Here is a 16,304-nt window from a genome sequence, read left to right as displayed (position 1 = left end):
TAGGCTCAAGGAACAGAAGTGGCCCAGGCCTGCCCCCCATCCCTGGTCTCAGAGGGTGGGGAACCTCACCTGGGAGCCCAGCAGGCTTCCTGGACTCAAGTGAGCGGGGCAAATGCCCTCCTCTCTTCTCCTGCTCCTCCCGGAGGGCCCCTCCCACCTGCCTCTCCTGATCTCCCCAGCCTCAGGGGTGCCAATCCTGTCTGGCCTCTACTTCTTCTCCCCCCTCTGTCCCCCCACGTCCTATTGGTTCACTTGGGGGTTCCTCCCATCTCCTTAGGTGTCAGGGTCCTTCACCAGCCACTGGCAGGCACCCTAGTTGTGGGGAGATGCTAACTCGATGTCTTTCCACACGCCATCTTGACTCTGCCCCCTATCCTTTTTAAATCTAGTTGTTCTTGGCTTTCTTACATCTGAACATTGTCATTTTGTCTCCATTTTCACTGATGGCCTTGTTCTTTATGTCAGTAAGCTTGGTTTCCTCCCCAGCACTTGAACAATCCCAGACTTCTGCATATCTTTTTGCTCTTCTGGAATTTATTTTCTGTCTAATCTCCATATTCACCTGTTCACACTCTGAGCCTAACATATCCTGGGATTTTTATACCTCTCTGTTTCAGACAAGCAGCTGGCTCTGGAATAAATGACTAGTATCACTCCAGAGAAAAGTAAGTAGGCCTTACACACGTAAGATAAGCACAGAGTCAGCTGCTTTCTAAACTATTTTTTAAATATGTTTATTTTACCTATTATTTTTTATTAGTCAAATTCCCATATATATGTAAGAGAAATCTAAACACAGGTACATAACTTCTTTTTAAAAACATATTGCTCAACTGTAGTATTTAACTTAATTTTATGTAGTTTCAAAAAACAAACAATTACACTTCTGAAATTGCCATGTTTCTTCAAAACTGCAAGTTCAAATGTACTGGATCAATGTTGTTATCATCATATACACTTAATGCACACACACACAAGGTTATTGTTGAAGTGTTTTAATATTGATTCAGTCATTCACAAATATCTAGCAGCCATGTATAATACACAAAGTACCATGTTAGTTGCTATAAAAGGTAAAAATGTGGTTACAAATATAAATTCTCTGGGGGAAGTCAAACATATAGTCTAGTAAGAGGCTGAATCTAGCCATTGCCGTGAGAGTGGTGTAGAGTGAGTTCTGTGAAAGCTCAGAGAGGGAAGAAATCATATCCATTTAGGATGGTACGAGATGGCATTGAGGAAGGGCCTTTTGAACTGCCTTCAAGAATTGTCAGTGTTTCAGTAGCCAGAGATCAACAGCAGACATCACATTTGAAAGGGGTGGTGGTAACACAGTTGCTGATTTCGGAAAGGTCCATCCTTGACTGGAGACGAGTAAGTTCTGATTGTCCAGAGAATAAGATTTGTATGGAGAAATAATTGAAAATGTGGCTGTAAAGTTAAAGGAGGTCGTTTGGCCCAGGCTAATAAAGCACTAATGCTACTTGGGAGACAGCTGTACATCCAAGTCCCAGAATTCCTGTTGAGAAGGAGAGAAGTGATCTCTACACCCATTCTTACTAGCCTGAAAACCAGCTTGAGTATGGGCAGTTATAAGAACCCATGGAAAAGGGGAGGCTGATAAAATGATAAAGAATTGTGACTTTGGAGTCGGATCAACCTGGTTTTCAATCCTAGTTCCACTGTTCAACTCCATGTGACACTTAGCAAATTAACTATCTCTGTCTCAGTTTTATAAAATTGGGGTAATGACAGTACCTACCTCATAGGGATATTTTGAAGATCAAATGAGGTAATTAATGAAGAGGACTTAACAGAGTCTCTGGCTCTATAAGTGATAGTTGTTGTAGTTCCTAACCATTGTTTAATCTTGACCTTATCAAGGAGACATCCCTAGGGTACTTCCTCTTAGAGTCCTACAAGAGCAGGTTTCATCTATTACCTCTAATAGTATCTTATGTATTTCTCCTTGCCTGATACCTCAAACATTATTACTCATAAGTTCCGTGGGACATACTGAGAGCCTCATCTATTTGGGCCTTCTGACAGCATCCTCCCTATATTGCATTCCTCTGTTTTCCAGGGTATGCCTGTTACCTCTGATTTTTTCCCCCTGACTTCTGTGGTTACCTAAATTATGTAGATAAGTGTAGACTTCTTACTTATAATTTTATAATTTCTGAATCATTTCTTAGCTCTAACATTAAGCACTCCGTATTCTCCATTTATCAAATGCTATTCTGTTACTTTAATTTGAATTATTGATTCTCAAGCTTCAATTTCTTTAACTCAAAAATGAAAAAAAAAATGTGAAAGCTATTGAGAAGCAAGAATGTGATATACACCAAGAATATAATTTAAGATTAAATACTGTTGCCTTGTTATATGGTGATCTATTGAAGAATGAACTCTGACATAATTAGTTTATTTAAAAATTCAGCCTAAAGAAGTAAGTTTTGGAAAGTGTCAAAAATATTTCATTGCAAGGCAGACTTATTTGTAAGAAAATTTTAAGTTTTGAGGAGTATGGCATCAACTAAAATTGAAAACAAATTCCAAAAATGAAAGATTCCCTTTAGTTAAGGAAATCTTGATTTAAATTCGCACCCTTTCCATCTTATCACTTTAAGGAAATAGTTGAACTTCTTTGTTGCTCTATTCATTTATTTAAAAAATCTATTTCAATAGCAGACAGGAATACTTAAAGCATATATTTATAATATTATATGAACCATGATTTGATTTGAATTCAATCTGTTGCTAGTTTAATAATTAATTTATATTTAATGCACATGTATACTATACCAATGACCACTTTTTTTCATTTTAAATATCTTCTAGCACCTCCAGTTTTTATACAAGAACCTGCTGATGTGTCTATGGAAATTGGCTCAAATGTGACATTACCTTGCTATGTCCAGGGTTATCCAGAACCAAAGGTTAAATGGCGAAGATTAGACAACATGCCCATCTACTCAAGACCTTTTTCAGTGAGTTCCATCAGCCAGCTAAGAACAGGAGCTCTCTTTATTTCAAGTAGGTTAAAGGAAATATATTTTATACAAATATATACATATAAATTATACATTTTTTATACATAGGTGTTGCTATGTTTAAAATAGTGAATTAATCGTGCCAACATATTTTGTTTGTTGCATTTCATTTTAAAATAATACTGAACTCATATCTAGGAATTGTCATAAATGAATAACATTTTATTCAATTTTATGTCATTACTATATCATATAGATTTATGAAGCAATATGACTTTCTTCATATCTCACTGTTTCTTATTGCAAATAGAGTCTCCTGGTCCTGTAGGTGGATAAGTAATCACATTTTATTGACTCTTATACCACCTGTTGTATAGAAAGGTAAAATATTACTAGTAGTTAGTTAATGTTAATTTTGGGCCAAGAATACATAACCACATCATAGGGACACTATACACTATCAAAAATTTTTGATTAAAAGCTATATCTATCTGGAGCAAAACATTTTTTAAAAAGTCAAATATGCCATCATCCCAAACTTTTACCTGTAAGCTATTAAGCATTCAGATATTTGTAAACCCTTAGTACTTTTTCAAATATTGTTAAGAATAGTTGGATACTGGCACCAGAGGAGTAAAAACATTTAGATGATTAATTGATTTTTTTTTAATAAAATTGCATTTTTAGGGTATTTTGTAGAAAGCCCCCAATAAGTGATTTTCATGTTTATTAACAATATTAAATGTGCATTAGCCACTTAAACTTTCAATACAAATTAAACTGTCTAATTACAAGTGCTTACAGCTCTGTGCTAGGTGAAGACAGAAGTCAAACATGGGGTTCCTCACTCAGGCATTTTACAATCTACTGTCTGAGTGGATGGTCACAAAAGTACCTACCAGAATTACTCATTAGATTGGGTCAGATTGTGCAGGAACTGAAATGTGCAGGTGAAGAAATGTAGTTGGTGAGGTAGAAAATAGACCCCCAAGCTTCATAGGCACGAAAAGGCATGTGAAAGTACTGTTTCAGAACAGCTCCCCTGCAGGATATGAGGAGACAGGAGCGGGAGGGAAGAATGGGGAGGATCATGTAGGTAGGGTGATGGTGGTGATGAGAAACAACCCAGAGGGAACAAATGAGACCTGAAAACAAATCAGTTAGCAGAAATGAAAGAAAAGTAAGAATAAAGGAGGGCAGTGTATTCACCGATGGTTGCCCAGTTGTTCAAACTAAATCATCTAAAAGGAAACTAGTGATGAGAAACTTAGCTCTCACTGGTATTTTGTATTTCTACAGAAATTAGCCCGAGTTGATAATATGGAGACTATCTTGGTTAGAAACAATGTATAACTTATTAACTAGGTGATTTGCTGAGCTTTCCTTGGCAAATGAATGTTTGCTAATTTTGAGAGTGAACACTGTGCTTACCAGATGCAGTTCTGCAGTTATATACATGTGGTTAACAGAGTAGAAACTTGGTCACTGCTCTTTATTTGGGATAGTATGGAACTATTCATAATGGAAAGCTGTGTTTTTCTCTGCCAATGTCTTATCAATAGATTAAACTGTGCCTATTTTAGTTAAGATAGTTGCAAAGGTGACGATCAATCCCCTATTTAAAAATCTTCTCTTGACTCCCCAGTTGCTCATAAGGTAAAACTTTGCTGTTTTATAAGGCACCAGGCTACCTCTTCATCTGCAGGCTCCTGACTGTGCCCACACGGCCTGTAACCCAGCGATGCTCATCCTAGTATTTATTTTATAAATATCCTTTTTATTATTCTGAAAATTCTATGTATTTGATCAACGTACATAATAAAAATTATTTTAACATGCAAAATATAGTACAAAGGAAAACAAAGGAAAGTAATTTTTATTAAAATAATATGTATTTAAATAGATAATACTCTGGCAATGCTCATACAATATGTATACATGTTATGTATATCACCATGAATTTGAGAGCTAAAATGTAGACTGATACAGAAATATGGGATTGATGACTCAAAAACTCCAGGCCGGTGAAGTGATTTTCTGAAATGGCAGGCAATTCTTGCAAGAGTTCTTTCTTTCTTCCACTTATACAGAATTAGGTTGTAGGCTCAAATAATTATAAACAAAGTCATCACATCCATGAATTTCCAGTGGGGCCTTCAAAAGTCTTGGTGAACCTGGGATATTGTTCCTTTCGTGAATCCCCCCCATGCATTGTCTCCCTAGTTTTTGCCAGTAGACTCCCCTGATCATTGGACCAATGAAAGCAGTCTCCCCTGCAAACCTCCAAACGCCCCCAGGGTGGTACTGCAGCTTTCCATTCTTTGAACAGACCATGATTTTTCAAGTCATGCTCTTGCCTTTGCAGCCCATTAGGTTTGGACTGCCCTTCCTCTGTTCTACCTACTGTTTCAGGTACAGCTTAGGTATTACCTCCTGTGTGAATCCTTCCCGAACTCCTCCTTGTGCCATCAGTCACTTCTGTCTCTGTGCCCCCATAGCTCATTGTCTGAAGCTCAAATTAGGGCAGTCATCACACTGTGGTACGATTGTTGCTTTCAAGGTATGTCTCCTCCCCTAGAATGGGAACTACCAGATCACAAGCACGGTGCCTGGCACATAGTTAATGCTCCACAGATGATGTTGAATGAGTAAATAATCTCTTCTTTTTAGACTTATGGGCAAGTGATAAAGGAACATATATTTGTGAAGTGGAAAACCAGTTTGGAAAGATCCAGTCCCAGGCAACAGTAACAGTGACAGGACTTGGTAAGATCAATTAAGTACTTAGACACCACACTTTTTGAAAACATCAGACTCCTCTTAGTACGTCATCTCTTGCCTGTACCATTAAAAACAAACAAAAAAAAACCCAGGTAAACATCTGATTACTACATTAGCCTTCCTTCTCCCCACCCTATTTCATATTTCATGATGTTAGAACTGGAAATAGAGATCATCCTCTTCAAGCTCCTTATCTTTCATTTGAAGAAATGAAGGTCAATTGAATAAATTCATTTAAGTCTTAAGTATGAGTACACACACACACACACACACACACACACACACAACACACACACATGTTGTGGTGGTGTGCTTTTCTAGTTCTTTTCTTTACACTTATTATTTTAGTCCACATGGAATTATTTCTGTGTGTGATATGAAGTAAGAATATAATATCCGTTATTTCCAAGTAGTAAGACACTTGTTTTAATATTTTTATTGCATGTTCTCTTCCCACTGAATAAAATACCCATTTGGTCACATGCTAAATTTATAATCATATGTCTATTCCTTGGAATTCTATTTATGCACTAGTCCTACATTGTTTAAATTATTACACCATTTATTGTGATTTTTAAATCTCATTAATACACTTCTATAAAATTTTCTTTATGTATCTCCCTTAATTCATCTACGTATATTTAAATTTCCCAAGAAGACTCTCTTAGAGATTTTGCTTTGATTTATGTAGAATTACTTCCCTGATTTCCATTCAAGAGTCCACCTCATTTTATTTGCCTGAGCTGTTATGACAGCCTCCTCACTAATCTCATCCCTTCCACTTTTCCCTTGTCCGGTAAGTTCTCAGATTGATATTTCCTGAAAATGGTTCTGATGATTCCACTCTTCTATTTATCCATGCTTTCAGTCACTCTCCATTTGAATACATTGCAGATTTCTTGGCTTGACCTTTCTGCCCTTTCATGCCATAGACTTATTCTTTTTTACTTTCTCTACTTCTTTGCTATTACCTGTCCTCTTGCCATTCCCTCTGCTTAGAAGGGTCCTTTATCTCTATCTTCCAATTCATACCCATGTACATTTAAAAATCTCGTTCTTGAAAACTCCATTTCTAATAGCATAATTAGTAGTCATCTTTGCCTATAAAAGAGTTTGCTTTCCTTTGGATGAAATAGCATTGACAGTGCCTGTGTTCTCTCTCTGATTTAGTTGCTCCACTCATTGGAATCAGCCCTTCAGTGACCAGTGTAATTGAAGGACAGCAGCTGACTTTGCCTTGTGTTCTATTGGCTGGAAATCCCATTCCAGAACGTCGGTGGATTAAGAACTCAGCCATGGTAAGAACATTTTAAATCCATGCATTCATATTCCTCTTGCGTAATATGAATTCATATTCATATATTGCCTCTTGTGTAAGAGGCAATGTATTCCAAACATTGAAATTTTAATGTAATAAATATACAAACATATATTTTTTAAGTGTACCAAAACTTTTCTTCAGTATTAACATGTTTATGCAGTTCATATTATTTTGAAATTAATATGATGGAGAAATAGTCAATGGTGTAATTTTATAATTTTGTAACTAGTAAACTCTCTTCAGAATATGTAATAACTGAAGCAAGTATGAAGTTTTTTTCCATAGGATTTAAATATTTTATATCCTTCTTTGCAGGACATAATAAAATGTTAATATTCTCATAACATTCTTTCATTTTATATATTAATCTTTATTGTTATCGTCAAACGTTCTTTTATTGTGAACTATTTTAAAATGTGGATCTACTTTGTGTCATTTTTCAATGCATAACTTTTGATTATGAAGGAATGCGAAAAATTTTCACGGTTGTAAGGAATTATTCTGTAAACATGCTATCTATAGCAATAAATTTTCACCTAGTCCAGAGCATTTTTCCTTCCATTTTCCAGAGTATTTAGACTTACTCCCTTATTGAAGTACCAATTAAAAGTGAATTGATTCCATGGGATAAGATGTAAAATTGTTTGTATTTGCATAAAAACCTGAGAAAAATGAGTGCACCTCACTCAATAATAAATGCCCTTATAACATTGGATGATACTGTTTGAGCACTAAAGTACCCTATGATTGAACAAAATGCATAAATGTTACAGAGTTAGAGGTGATGATTCTTAACGGAAACCGTTGTCAGCCTTCTCTCATGCAGTTCCTATATCATACATTGCCCTCTAATATTATTTGTATCTGTCACTGAAAAGGGTGCATGTTGAGATTAAGTCACATTCTCTCAGCTTGAATGATGCCTGTTTGCCAGAATGAAAATGTCAGATGGCTTGGAAGTGGTAGTAAAGCCTTCTTGAAAAAGAACAAATTAAGCCAAAAGTAAAAGTGAAATTTGGGTCCTTCGTGATAATAAAAATTACAGAAACAGGGAATTAGTGTTGTTTCTATTTCTTTCCCTTTCCAATATGTGCATAATTCTGACAGATGTTAGTGGGTAGAATTTTTGGTGGTATATCACAGTGACATACAATTGATGCTACTCTTGGTAACATTTTATTCTCATCATTTTTCACTTAAGGGTGTTAAAATATTTTGTTATTTTATAACACATTTAATAACCCAGTTGGAGAAGAAAGCAGATCTGGTTTGGGCTTACACAATATTGCCTGTTTAATTAAAAATGACTTTTTTTTTTTCCTTCAAGTTGGTCCAAAATCCTTACATCACTGTACGCAGTGACGGGAGTCTCCATGTTGAAAGAGCTCGGCTGCAGGACGGGGGCGAGTATACTTGTGTGGCCAGTAATGTTGCTGGAACCATTAGCAAAACTACCACTGTGGACGTGCATGGTAAGAGGCGCACCCATCATAATTCTTTCCAAACCATGTTCAAAGCTGGGTTCATATCTTTAAATCAAATAACTCTGTTCTTCTAGTTTTAAGAAGCAGATATCTTTCCTAATTGTTATTCTTAACAAAAAGCCTTATTTCTTGAACAATATTTACATTGTTAAGCCTGTTTCCAGATTTCCCTTTTCTGTATATACAAAAGGACATTATTGGGAGTCACTTGCTGAGTCTCTCCAGGGGCTTTTGTAAGTGATTTCTTAATTGATAAAAGTGAACTCAGCTCTCAAAGAGTTATGTTTAAAAGTACATTTTAATTTCAGGAAAGCTGAACTTACTGTGCCATCAAAATTGCCTCTTCTCGGATTGTGCCACAAGCATTTTCTTTCTAATGACCCCTTTGTGTGTTTGCTAGAAATGACCTAAACTTTTCTAAAGGCCACTTCATGTGCTCCAAACAATCTTTTTGCGTGTTAAATAACTTAAAGGTCACAAATAAAAAAATCCAGAAACCATCCTTTTTCCATTCGTGAGTAACCGTTACCAACTTTTTACATCTCAATAAATAACAGCTTCATAGCTTAAGAAATTGTCGTAACTTCTTTTGTATATCTCCTTTAAAGACTTTGCTTTTTAAAGCGTTGTATTAAAAACTAGCTCTGTGTACAGGGATAAAAGTAGAATAGAACATTTATTTTTAGTAGTTGATTCAGTCTTTTTTAGGGCCTGGATTGGAGAATCCAGTAATTTCCAAATTTTGCTTGTTCTGTTGAAATTTTCAGTGGATACAGGACATCTTTTTTAATGTGTGCTTCTCATTGTAAACAGCCTCTTCCACCTCTTTCAGTCCTATACCAATCATGTACCAATCTCCACCAACATTATGTGAGATATTCTTGAAGAAATACCAAAGTAACATTAAATGAGTTGAGTAAATACATAATGTCAAATTGGGTATAGCTGTGTTTAACTATTTTTTAAAGAAGATCAGTCCATACATTTTGCGGAGGGTGCTTATGGACCAGTTTGAGAATCTACGGTAGAAATGCATTCATGTCATCTCCCTTTGGCATCTAGCAACTGCCTAGAATATTGTGTTGAGAAGAATTCTGATATAAATTTTCACTTGGGTGAAAGAGTGACATGATTAGTTGTGATGTCTGCCAGGTCCGAGGAGTATGGAGAAGACAGACGAACCAATGAGGTGGTTTATCAAGATGCAAAAAATTTTAACAGTTAAAAGTTGAAAAGGTCATTTCACAACATCGTTTCATCCATCTTAGGCCAAAAGTGTAACTGATTTAGTTAATAAGATTAAGAAAAATTAACCCAGCATTTGACATGAACTAAACCAAACAGCTATTTAGAGGACAGATTTGCCTTTGAGTTGGATGTGATCCAGTATCACAAATTCTGTATACCTCTGTATTTATGTTAATTTCATCACTCTGCCTCTCCACTTTTAAGAGTATTTATTATATCCTGAGATAAACCATAATGGAAAAGAATATTAAAAAAAGAATGTGTGTATATATATATATATATATATAAAAAACTGAGTCACTTTGCTGTACAGTAGAAATTAACACCACATTGTAAATCAAAGGCTCTCAAAGAATTCTTAGAAGAATTGAATTAACGAATGCCCATATAAATATGTGCAAATTAAAATGACAAACTATTTAATTGTCATGTTGATTTACATAGATTGACAATCTGGAAAGAAAAACTCTTCCATACTCAAATGTCATCAGATTTGAAAAACGTTGCCTAAATTTGCCACTTGCCTTTATAGCTGTCGAACTGAATATGTATTTAAGAAAATGGCTTATTCCATGTTGCCATAAAATGACAGCAAAGTTGAAAGTTGACTATTCCATGATGATTCTGGAAATTAAATATCTCACTTTAGAGAGTAGCCTGACATTCTTGTCTATGGCTGGGAATTTACTGCCAATTCTTTAAGAAGATATGATCTAAAGAATAATCCCAGCCTTAGGAAAATACAAGGATGTAGCAAAGCTCATCTAAGCCTTTCAAAAGGAAGCTTTTGCACTGAGGTCTCTGGTTTCTCTTGTTCTGGCAAACTTCTCCAGGGTAGCTGGGATAATTCTAGAGAAATTTGACTTAAAAACAAGAGCCACAGTGAGTGCTTGAGCTCTAGGGAACAGCTCCAGTCTCATCTTTCTGGGGGAAGGAAAGGAAATTCCTGGTATATATTGGGCTTTCATTACGTTCCTTGCGCTATGTTAGGTACTTTCACGTATGGGAGCTTTTTTTTTTTTTAAAGATTTATTATTTATTTAATTAATTAATTTATTTTTTTTGGCTGCGTCAGGTCTTAGTTGCAGCATGCGGGATCCTCATTGAGGCATGCGGGATCTTTTGTTGCAGCGCACAGGCTCTTCGTTGTGGAGCGCGGGCTTCTCTCTAGCTGTGGTGTGCAGGTTTTCTCTTCTCTAGTTGTGGTGCGTGGGTTCCAGAATGCATGGGCTCTGTAGTTTGTGGCACACAGGCTTCTCTCTAGTTGAGGCACCCGGGCTCAGTAGTTGTGGCACGTGGGCTTAGTTGCCCTGTGGCATGTGGGATCTTAGTTCCCTGATCAGGGATGGAACCCGTGTCCCCTGCATTGGAAGGCAGATTCTTTAACATTGGACCACCAGGGAAGTCCCTGGGAGCTTCTTTAATCAAATTCTTTATTTTGAGAACATTGAGTATTGATAATTTTTTGTATGCAAGTTGGTTATGATGAACAGATATATACAGAATAGAATGATGAAGTCTTCCCTTTCCTTTTGCTCCCAATCATATAATGTCAATTCTTCAGTTGCTTTCTAAAGTCAAAAGATATGCATTCTTAGTGAAAAATATTGACTGGTCTTCCCTGGTGGCGCAGTGGTTGAGAGTCCGCCTGCCGATTCAGGGGACGCGGGTTCGTGCCCTGGTCCGGGAGGATCCCACATGCCCCAGAGTGGCTGGGCCCGTGAGCCATGGCCGCTGAGCCTGCGCGTCTGGAGCCTGTGTTCCGCAATGGGAGAGGCCACAACAGTGCGAGGCCCGCATACCGCAAAAAATATATATATATATTGACTTAAAATCTTGTATTTTAGACTTTTAAATGTAAACTCCTGAGGCCTTTCAAGCTTTACTTTTGAATTCCTTTTACGAAAATAGATTCTATTTTCGAGGTTAAATTTAGTAGCTTGCTAAGTGATTCTTGTGTATAGACAGGTATTTAATCTGTAGTGGTTAAACAGTCCATTTCTCTGGAGGTGAGGTTAAGTCAGCTCACTGCAGCTTAACGGGGTAATGGAGAATGGTGTAAGATATGTTAAGTGTGTAACTCTGTAGTTCTAGCTTGAATTTCCTGAAAATACGATTTCCTTCAGTTCTCTCTTATTTTTGTTAGGAAAATCAACTTAATTTACTACTTGATTTTAAGTGTTTATTAAATTCTTCAGATTGCAACTATTTTATTTACTTTATTACACTCCCTTACAAATTGCCATACGTTTCTAACAGAAAAGGTTGTCTTTGCTAGTTTTTAGAAATATTCGTATATCCTGAAAATGTTCAACTTTAAACTTGTGAGGCTAAATGGAAGGACGGGTGCTCAGATTCTGCATATTGCTTCCTTTTCCAGTTCTGCCAACCATTCAGCATGGACAGCAGGTACTCAGTACCATTGAAGGCATTCCAGTAACTTTACCATGCAAGGCAAGTGGAATCCCCAAACCATCTATCATCTGGTCCAAGGTAAATGACGTATCTAGTGATGTTTGTTAATAATATGTGTTGCTACAACAATATTTGAATATTTTCATACATGGAACTTGTCACTGTACCATAGAACCTTACAGAAAGGAGAACCCATAGTCATACGTCTTAGAAGGGACCTTAAAATGTCCTTAGTTCATTCAACTACTTGATGCTTAAATAGTATTAACACAACAGTGAACACTAATGCAGCACATTCTTTGTGCCGGGGACTTTTCTAAGCACTTCACATGTTGTAGCAGATCCTTTTTTACTCCTTGCCACATCCCCTAAACCCTTTTGACTTAAGCTCAGCTCTGGTGGACTGCTCCATGCTCTCTGCCAGGGTCACTCTTCATGCATGTACCTCTCTAGTTTGGGGACTCAGGGCTTTCTCCAAAACCCCACAAGGCCCCTTAGCCTGCTGAGTGGTCAGGGAGTACAAGAACATTAAATCCTGGGAGAAGGAGGTGTCCCATATAAATGTCCCACTTCTCATCTATCAGAAAAATCCTTCTGGGGTGCATTGCATCTACATAGTTTCTCAGAGGGCCCCGAGCACACTGAGCTTATAAGCCCAGCCACGGAGGAAACCAGGACAGTGAAACCCTTTATTAGCTTTCCTTCCTTCTTGCCTCACTTTCCAACTGTCCTCTTCAAGCCCCTGGGAATCACTTTCCAAGTAAACTTCCTGACTCCACATCTTTATCTTGGACTCTGCTCTTCTGGAAGCCGAAATAAGACACATAGATGAACTCATTTATCCCCCTCAGTATCCCTGTCGTGAAGTTCTCTGGCTTTTCCTTATGTTCTTGCAGTGAGGAAAGAAGGACTTCCTTCTTCCATTTTCTGAGGAAGTCCTTTCCATCTTTCAACAGCCATGAAGGTGGCATATTTTCTGTAGATTAAATCTGGTAGAGAGAAAGTAATATAAAATGGTGGCATAATAATGAAATATGGCGTTTGTATATTTAGGGTCACAACCAAAGTATTTTGTCATAACATCTAATTTTATACTTCTAAAAATCTCTGAAATATAGAGAAGTTGGTTTTGACATCCGTAAATTAAACTGAAAGATTAAGATTTCTGCATCCTGGGCACAAAAATATGGTGCTGAACCTGATCCCCCAAACTGCACAGTCTCTGGTACTGAGTAGAAGTTTAATGCATTTTAGGGAAATGTAAAAATGAAATCTTCTTTACAGGATGGCCTTTGAGCTGGGATCATGCACAGAAGTTAAGAGTTTAGGCCCCCAAGCCTGCCTGCCTGGGTTCAAGTTCCAGTTCTACCACTGACTAACTGTTTGGCCCTGGGCAAGTTACTCTGCCAAGCCCCCAGATTTAATTCTGTCATCTGTAAAACAGGGGTTGTAGTAGTTCCTACTCATAAGATTGTTGTGAGCATTAACATAATTAATTCATGTGAAGTGCTCAGAACGGTACCTGGCTTAGCATAAACACTCATCCCATCTGCTGCTACCTCATCCTCTCCACTTTTTTTTTTTTTTTTTTTTTTTTTTAATAGCGGTACACGGGCCTCTCACTGTTGTGGCCTCTCCCGTTGCGGAGCACAGGCTCCGGACGCGCAGGTTCAGCGGCCATGGCTCACGGGCCTAGCCGCTCCGCGGCATGTGGGATCTTCCCGGAGCGGGGCATGAACCCGTGTCCCCTGCATCGGCAGGCGGACTCTCAACCACTGCGCCACCAGAGAAACCCCATCCCCTCCACTTTTAAGTAGCTTTGGAATGAAGGGGATCTAGTTTGGTATGAAGAAATGTCACCTTTGCATTGTTTGTTTAATTTTTCTTACAAAGAGCTTTCTTCAAATTAGCATTCTTTCAATCTAGTATTTTCCCCTTTAGAGATTTTTTTTCTTCTTCTCTTTTCTTCCAGACATTAAGTCACTCCTTTATTATCTTAAAAAACACTTTTTGCTCTGTGTTGTTTTGCAGAAGGGCGAGCGGATTTCCACCAGCAGTGCTAAGTTTTCCGCAGGGGCTGACGGAAGTCTATATGTGGTGTCCCCTGGAGGTGAGGAGAGCGGGGAGTACGTCTGCACCGCCACCAATGCAGCTGGCTACGCCAAAAGGAAAGTGCAGCTGACCGTCTATGGTGAGAGCCCTCGGAGAGGAATGTTTTTCTTTGATGCTGTCTGTCTGCCAAAACTCACATTTCTCTCCCAAATAATGTTACTAGAGGGCTGTACCCCTAAAGTGAACTGCTTTTCCAAGTTTATAGTTTTGTACAAAAAATGCATTTTTCCTGCCAACCAACATCTCCTCTACTTAGATTCTGATTTAAAGGGAGAGGAATTGTATAGCCCTTTGGAAAAATTTTATGGTGTTTTCCCAAGGAGTACGCTTATGTCACCCAACCCTCTTTAGAAACACCACTTAGTTAAAACTTAGTTAAAACAAAGCCAAACCTCAGCTATATCTTGGTTAGTGCTCTGCCTTGAGGGGTTGCTTTTACAGATGCTGGATTCCAAAAGGGCATTTCAGCTGACCTCTGCATTGTGTTCTGAAAGAAGGAGCTAAAAAGGAAAACTTTCTAGTCCTTTTCCTTTAAGCTCTCACAATGTGTGTTAATGGAAAGCTTTAGATACGTCCTGAGACTTTGGAACAAACAGCATCTTTTTGCAAATTACTGAAGAATTATAGTAGTCCCCATTTTAGTGTGAATTAAAGTGTGCTTTGTTTTCAATGTACTGTTTCCCTTTCAAAACTTGTGTTTATTTTAGTAAGGCCCAGAGTGTTCGGCGATCAACGAGGACTGTCCCAGGATAAGCCTGTTGAGATCTCAGTCCTTGCAGGGGTAGAGGTGACACTTCCATGTGAAGTGAAGAGCTTACCCCCACCCATAATTACCTGGGCCAAAGAAACCCAGCTCATCTCGCCATTCTCTCCAAGGTAGGGGACCTGGGATGAATCGAAACATGTGAAACATAATCTCTTGGGACAGGTGACTGTACTTGTTCAGGTTTTCAAATGTCTCAAAAAAAAAAAAAACCTTTTAAATTTGAGATAATTTACACGTACATTCGAGCCTACAGAAAATATATATGCCTTCTAAGTCATTCTTTAATAGCAGAAGTGCTAACACCCAGCTTTGACATAATTTCCCACTGGTGCATTCTACAAGGTAGTTATGAAAATGGAGTAGATTTGTATGTAGATCCTGGTTAGCACAAAGTGCATAGTATAAAATTCCAGTAATCCCAGATGAGCAATAAAACACAATACATTCTCTAATATCTAGGATTTGACTTTCATTAGATGACTGTGTAAAAATCTTCTTGATTGAACTTAAACCCTTATACAAATAAAGGCCCACTGAAACAATATATTTGATAGGCTAAGTGACGTGGAAAGCAGAATGCCAGAGCCCTTAAGAGCGCAACCTTTGTTGCCATGCTGATGTGAGTTTTAATTTACCTCCACCACTTAAAGCTTACCTGAAACTTAGGCAGTTTTTTTCAGTGGGCCTCTTTGAACCTCAGATTTCTTGTTTATAAAATGGGTATAATACCTGAAAGGATGATATAAGATAATGTACATTCCATATCCCGTCTCTGGTTCTCAAAGAATGGTAGCAATTACTGTTTTAACTCAACATCATGCCAGAAGTTACTGGCGGAATAAGAATTACAGTCTCTAGCTATTGTCTGTTAGACTTGTTGATGTATGGTTATGAAGCTATAAATTCATGCCACAGTAGTTTCCCTACCACTGGTGAGAAAAAAAGTAAACAATTAAGAACTACTTTACTATTTGTTTGAAAAAATATTTGCCTCGAATAGTTTTGAATAGAAGAAATACCACATTTCAGATAAAGTTGAAGTTTCATTGTTCCCCTCCTCAGTCATAATCTCTTTTCTCCCTTCCCAGGGGCACAAACACTGACACAGACTTGGTGTATATCCTATGCATACATCCTTAAATAGTATAGAATATTGTTTTCTCTGTTTTTAATTTTGTTTTGTG

General features: G+C 37.6%; 1 protein-coding gene across 1 annotated transcript in view; it reads left to right on the top strand.

Annotated features, from left to right (window-relative positions):
- HMCN1 (hemicentin 1) overlaps positions 1 to 16,304 on the top strand; it is a 525,244-nt gene that overhangs the window by 253,682 nt on the left and 255,258 nt on the right. Inside the window, exons 16-22 of the mRNA XM_027083004.1 lie at positions 2,842 to 3,036; positions 5,664 to 5,759; positions 6,945 to 7,072; positions 8,423 to 8,567; positions 12,208 to 12,320; positions 14,274 to 14,433; positions 15,062 to 15,230. Of these exons, the coding sequence (XP_026938805.1) occupies positions 2,842 to 3,036; positions 5,664 to 5,759; positions 6,945 to 7,072; positions 8,423 to 8,567; positions 12,208 to 12,320; positions 14,274 to 14,433; positions 15,062 to 15,230 (1,006 nt within the window). The remainder of the gene's footprint in view (positions 1 to 2,841; positions 3,037 to 5,663; positions 5,760 to 6,944; positions 7,073 to 8,422; positions 8,568 to 12,207; positions 12,321 to 14,273; positions 14,434 to 15,061; positions 15,231 to 16,304) is intronic.

The sequence above is a fragment of the Aethalodelphis obliquidens genome, unplaced genomic scaffold (genome assembly GCF_003676395.1).
Source record: "Aethalodelphis obliquidens isolate GAN/ISIS:26980383/991018 unplaced genomic scaffold, ASM367639v1 scaffold48, whole genome shotgun sequence".
Classification (NCBI taxonomy): Eukaryota; Metazoa; Chordata; class Mammalia; order Artiodactyla; family Delphinidae; genus Aethalodelphis; species Aethalodelphis obliquidens.
The sequence above is the reverse complement of the archived record's forward strand: the minus strand, read 5'-3'. Positions and strand labels throughout refer to the sequence as shown.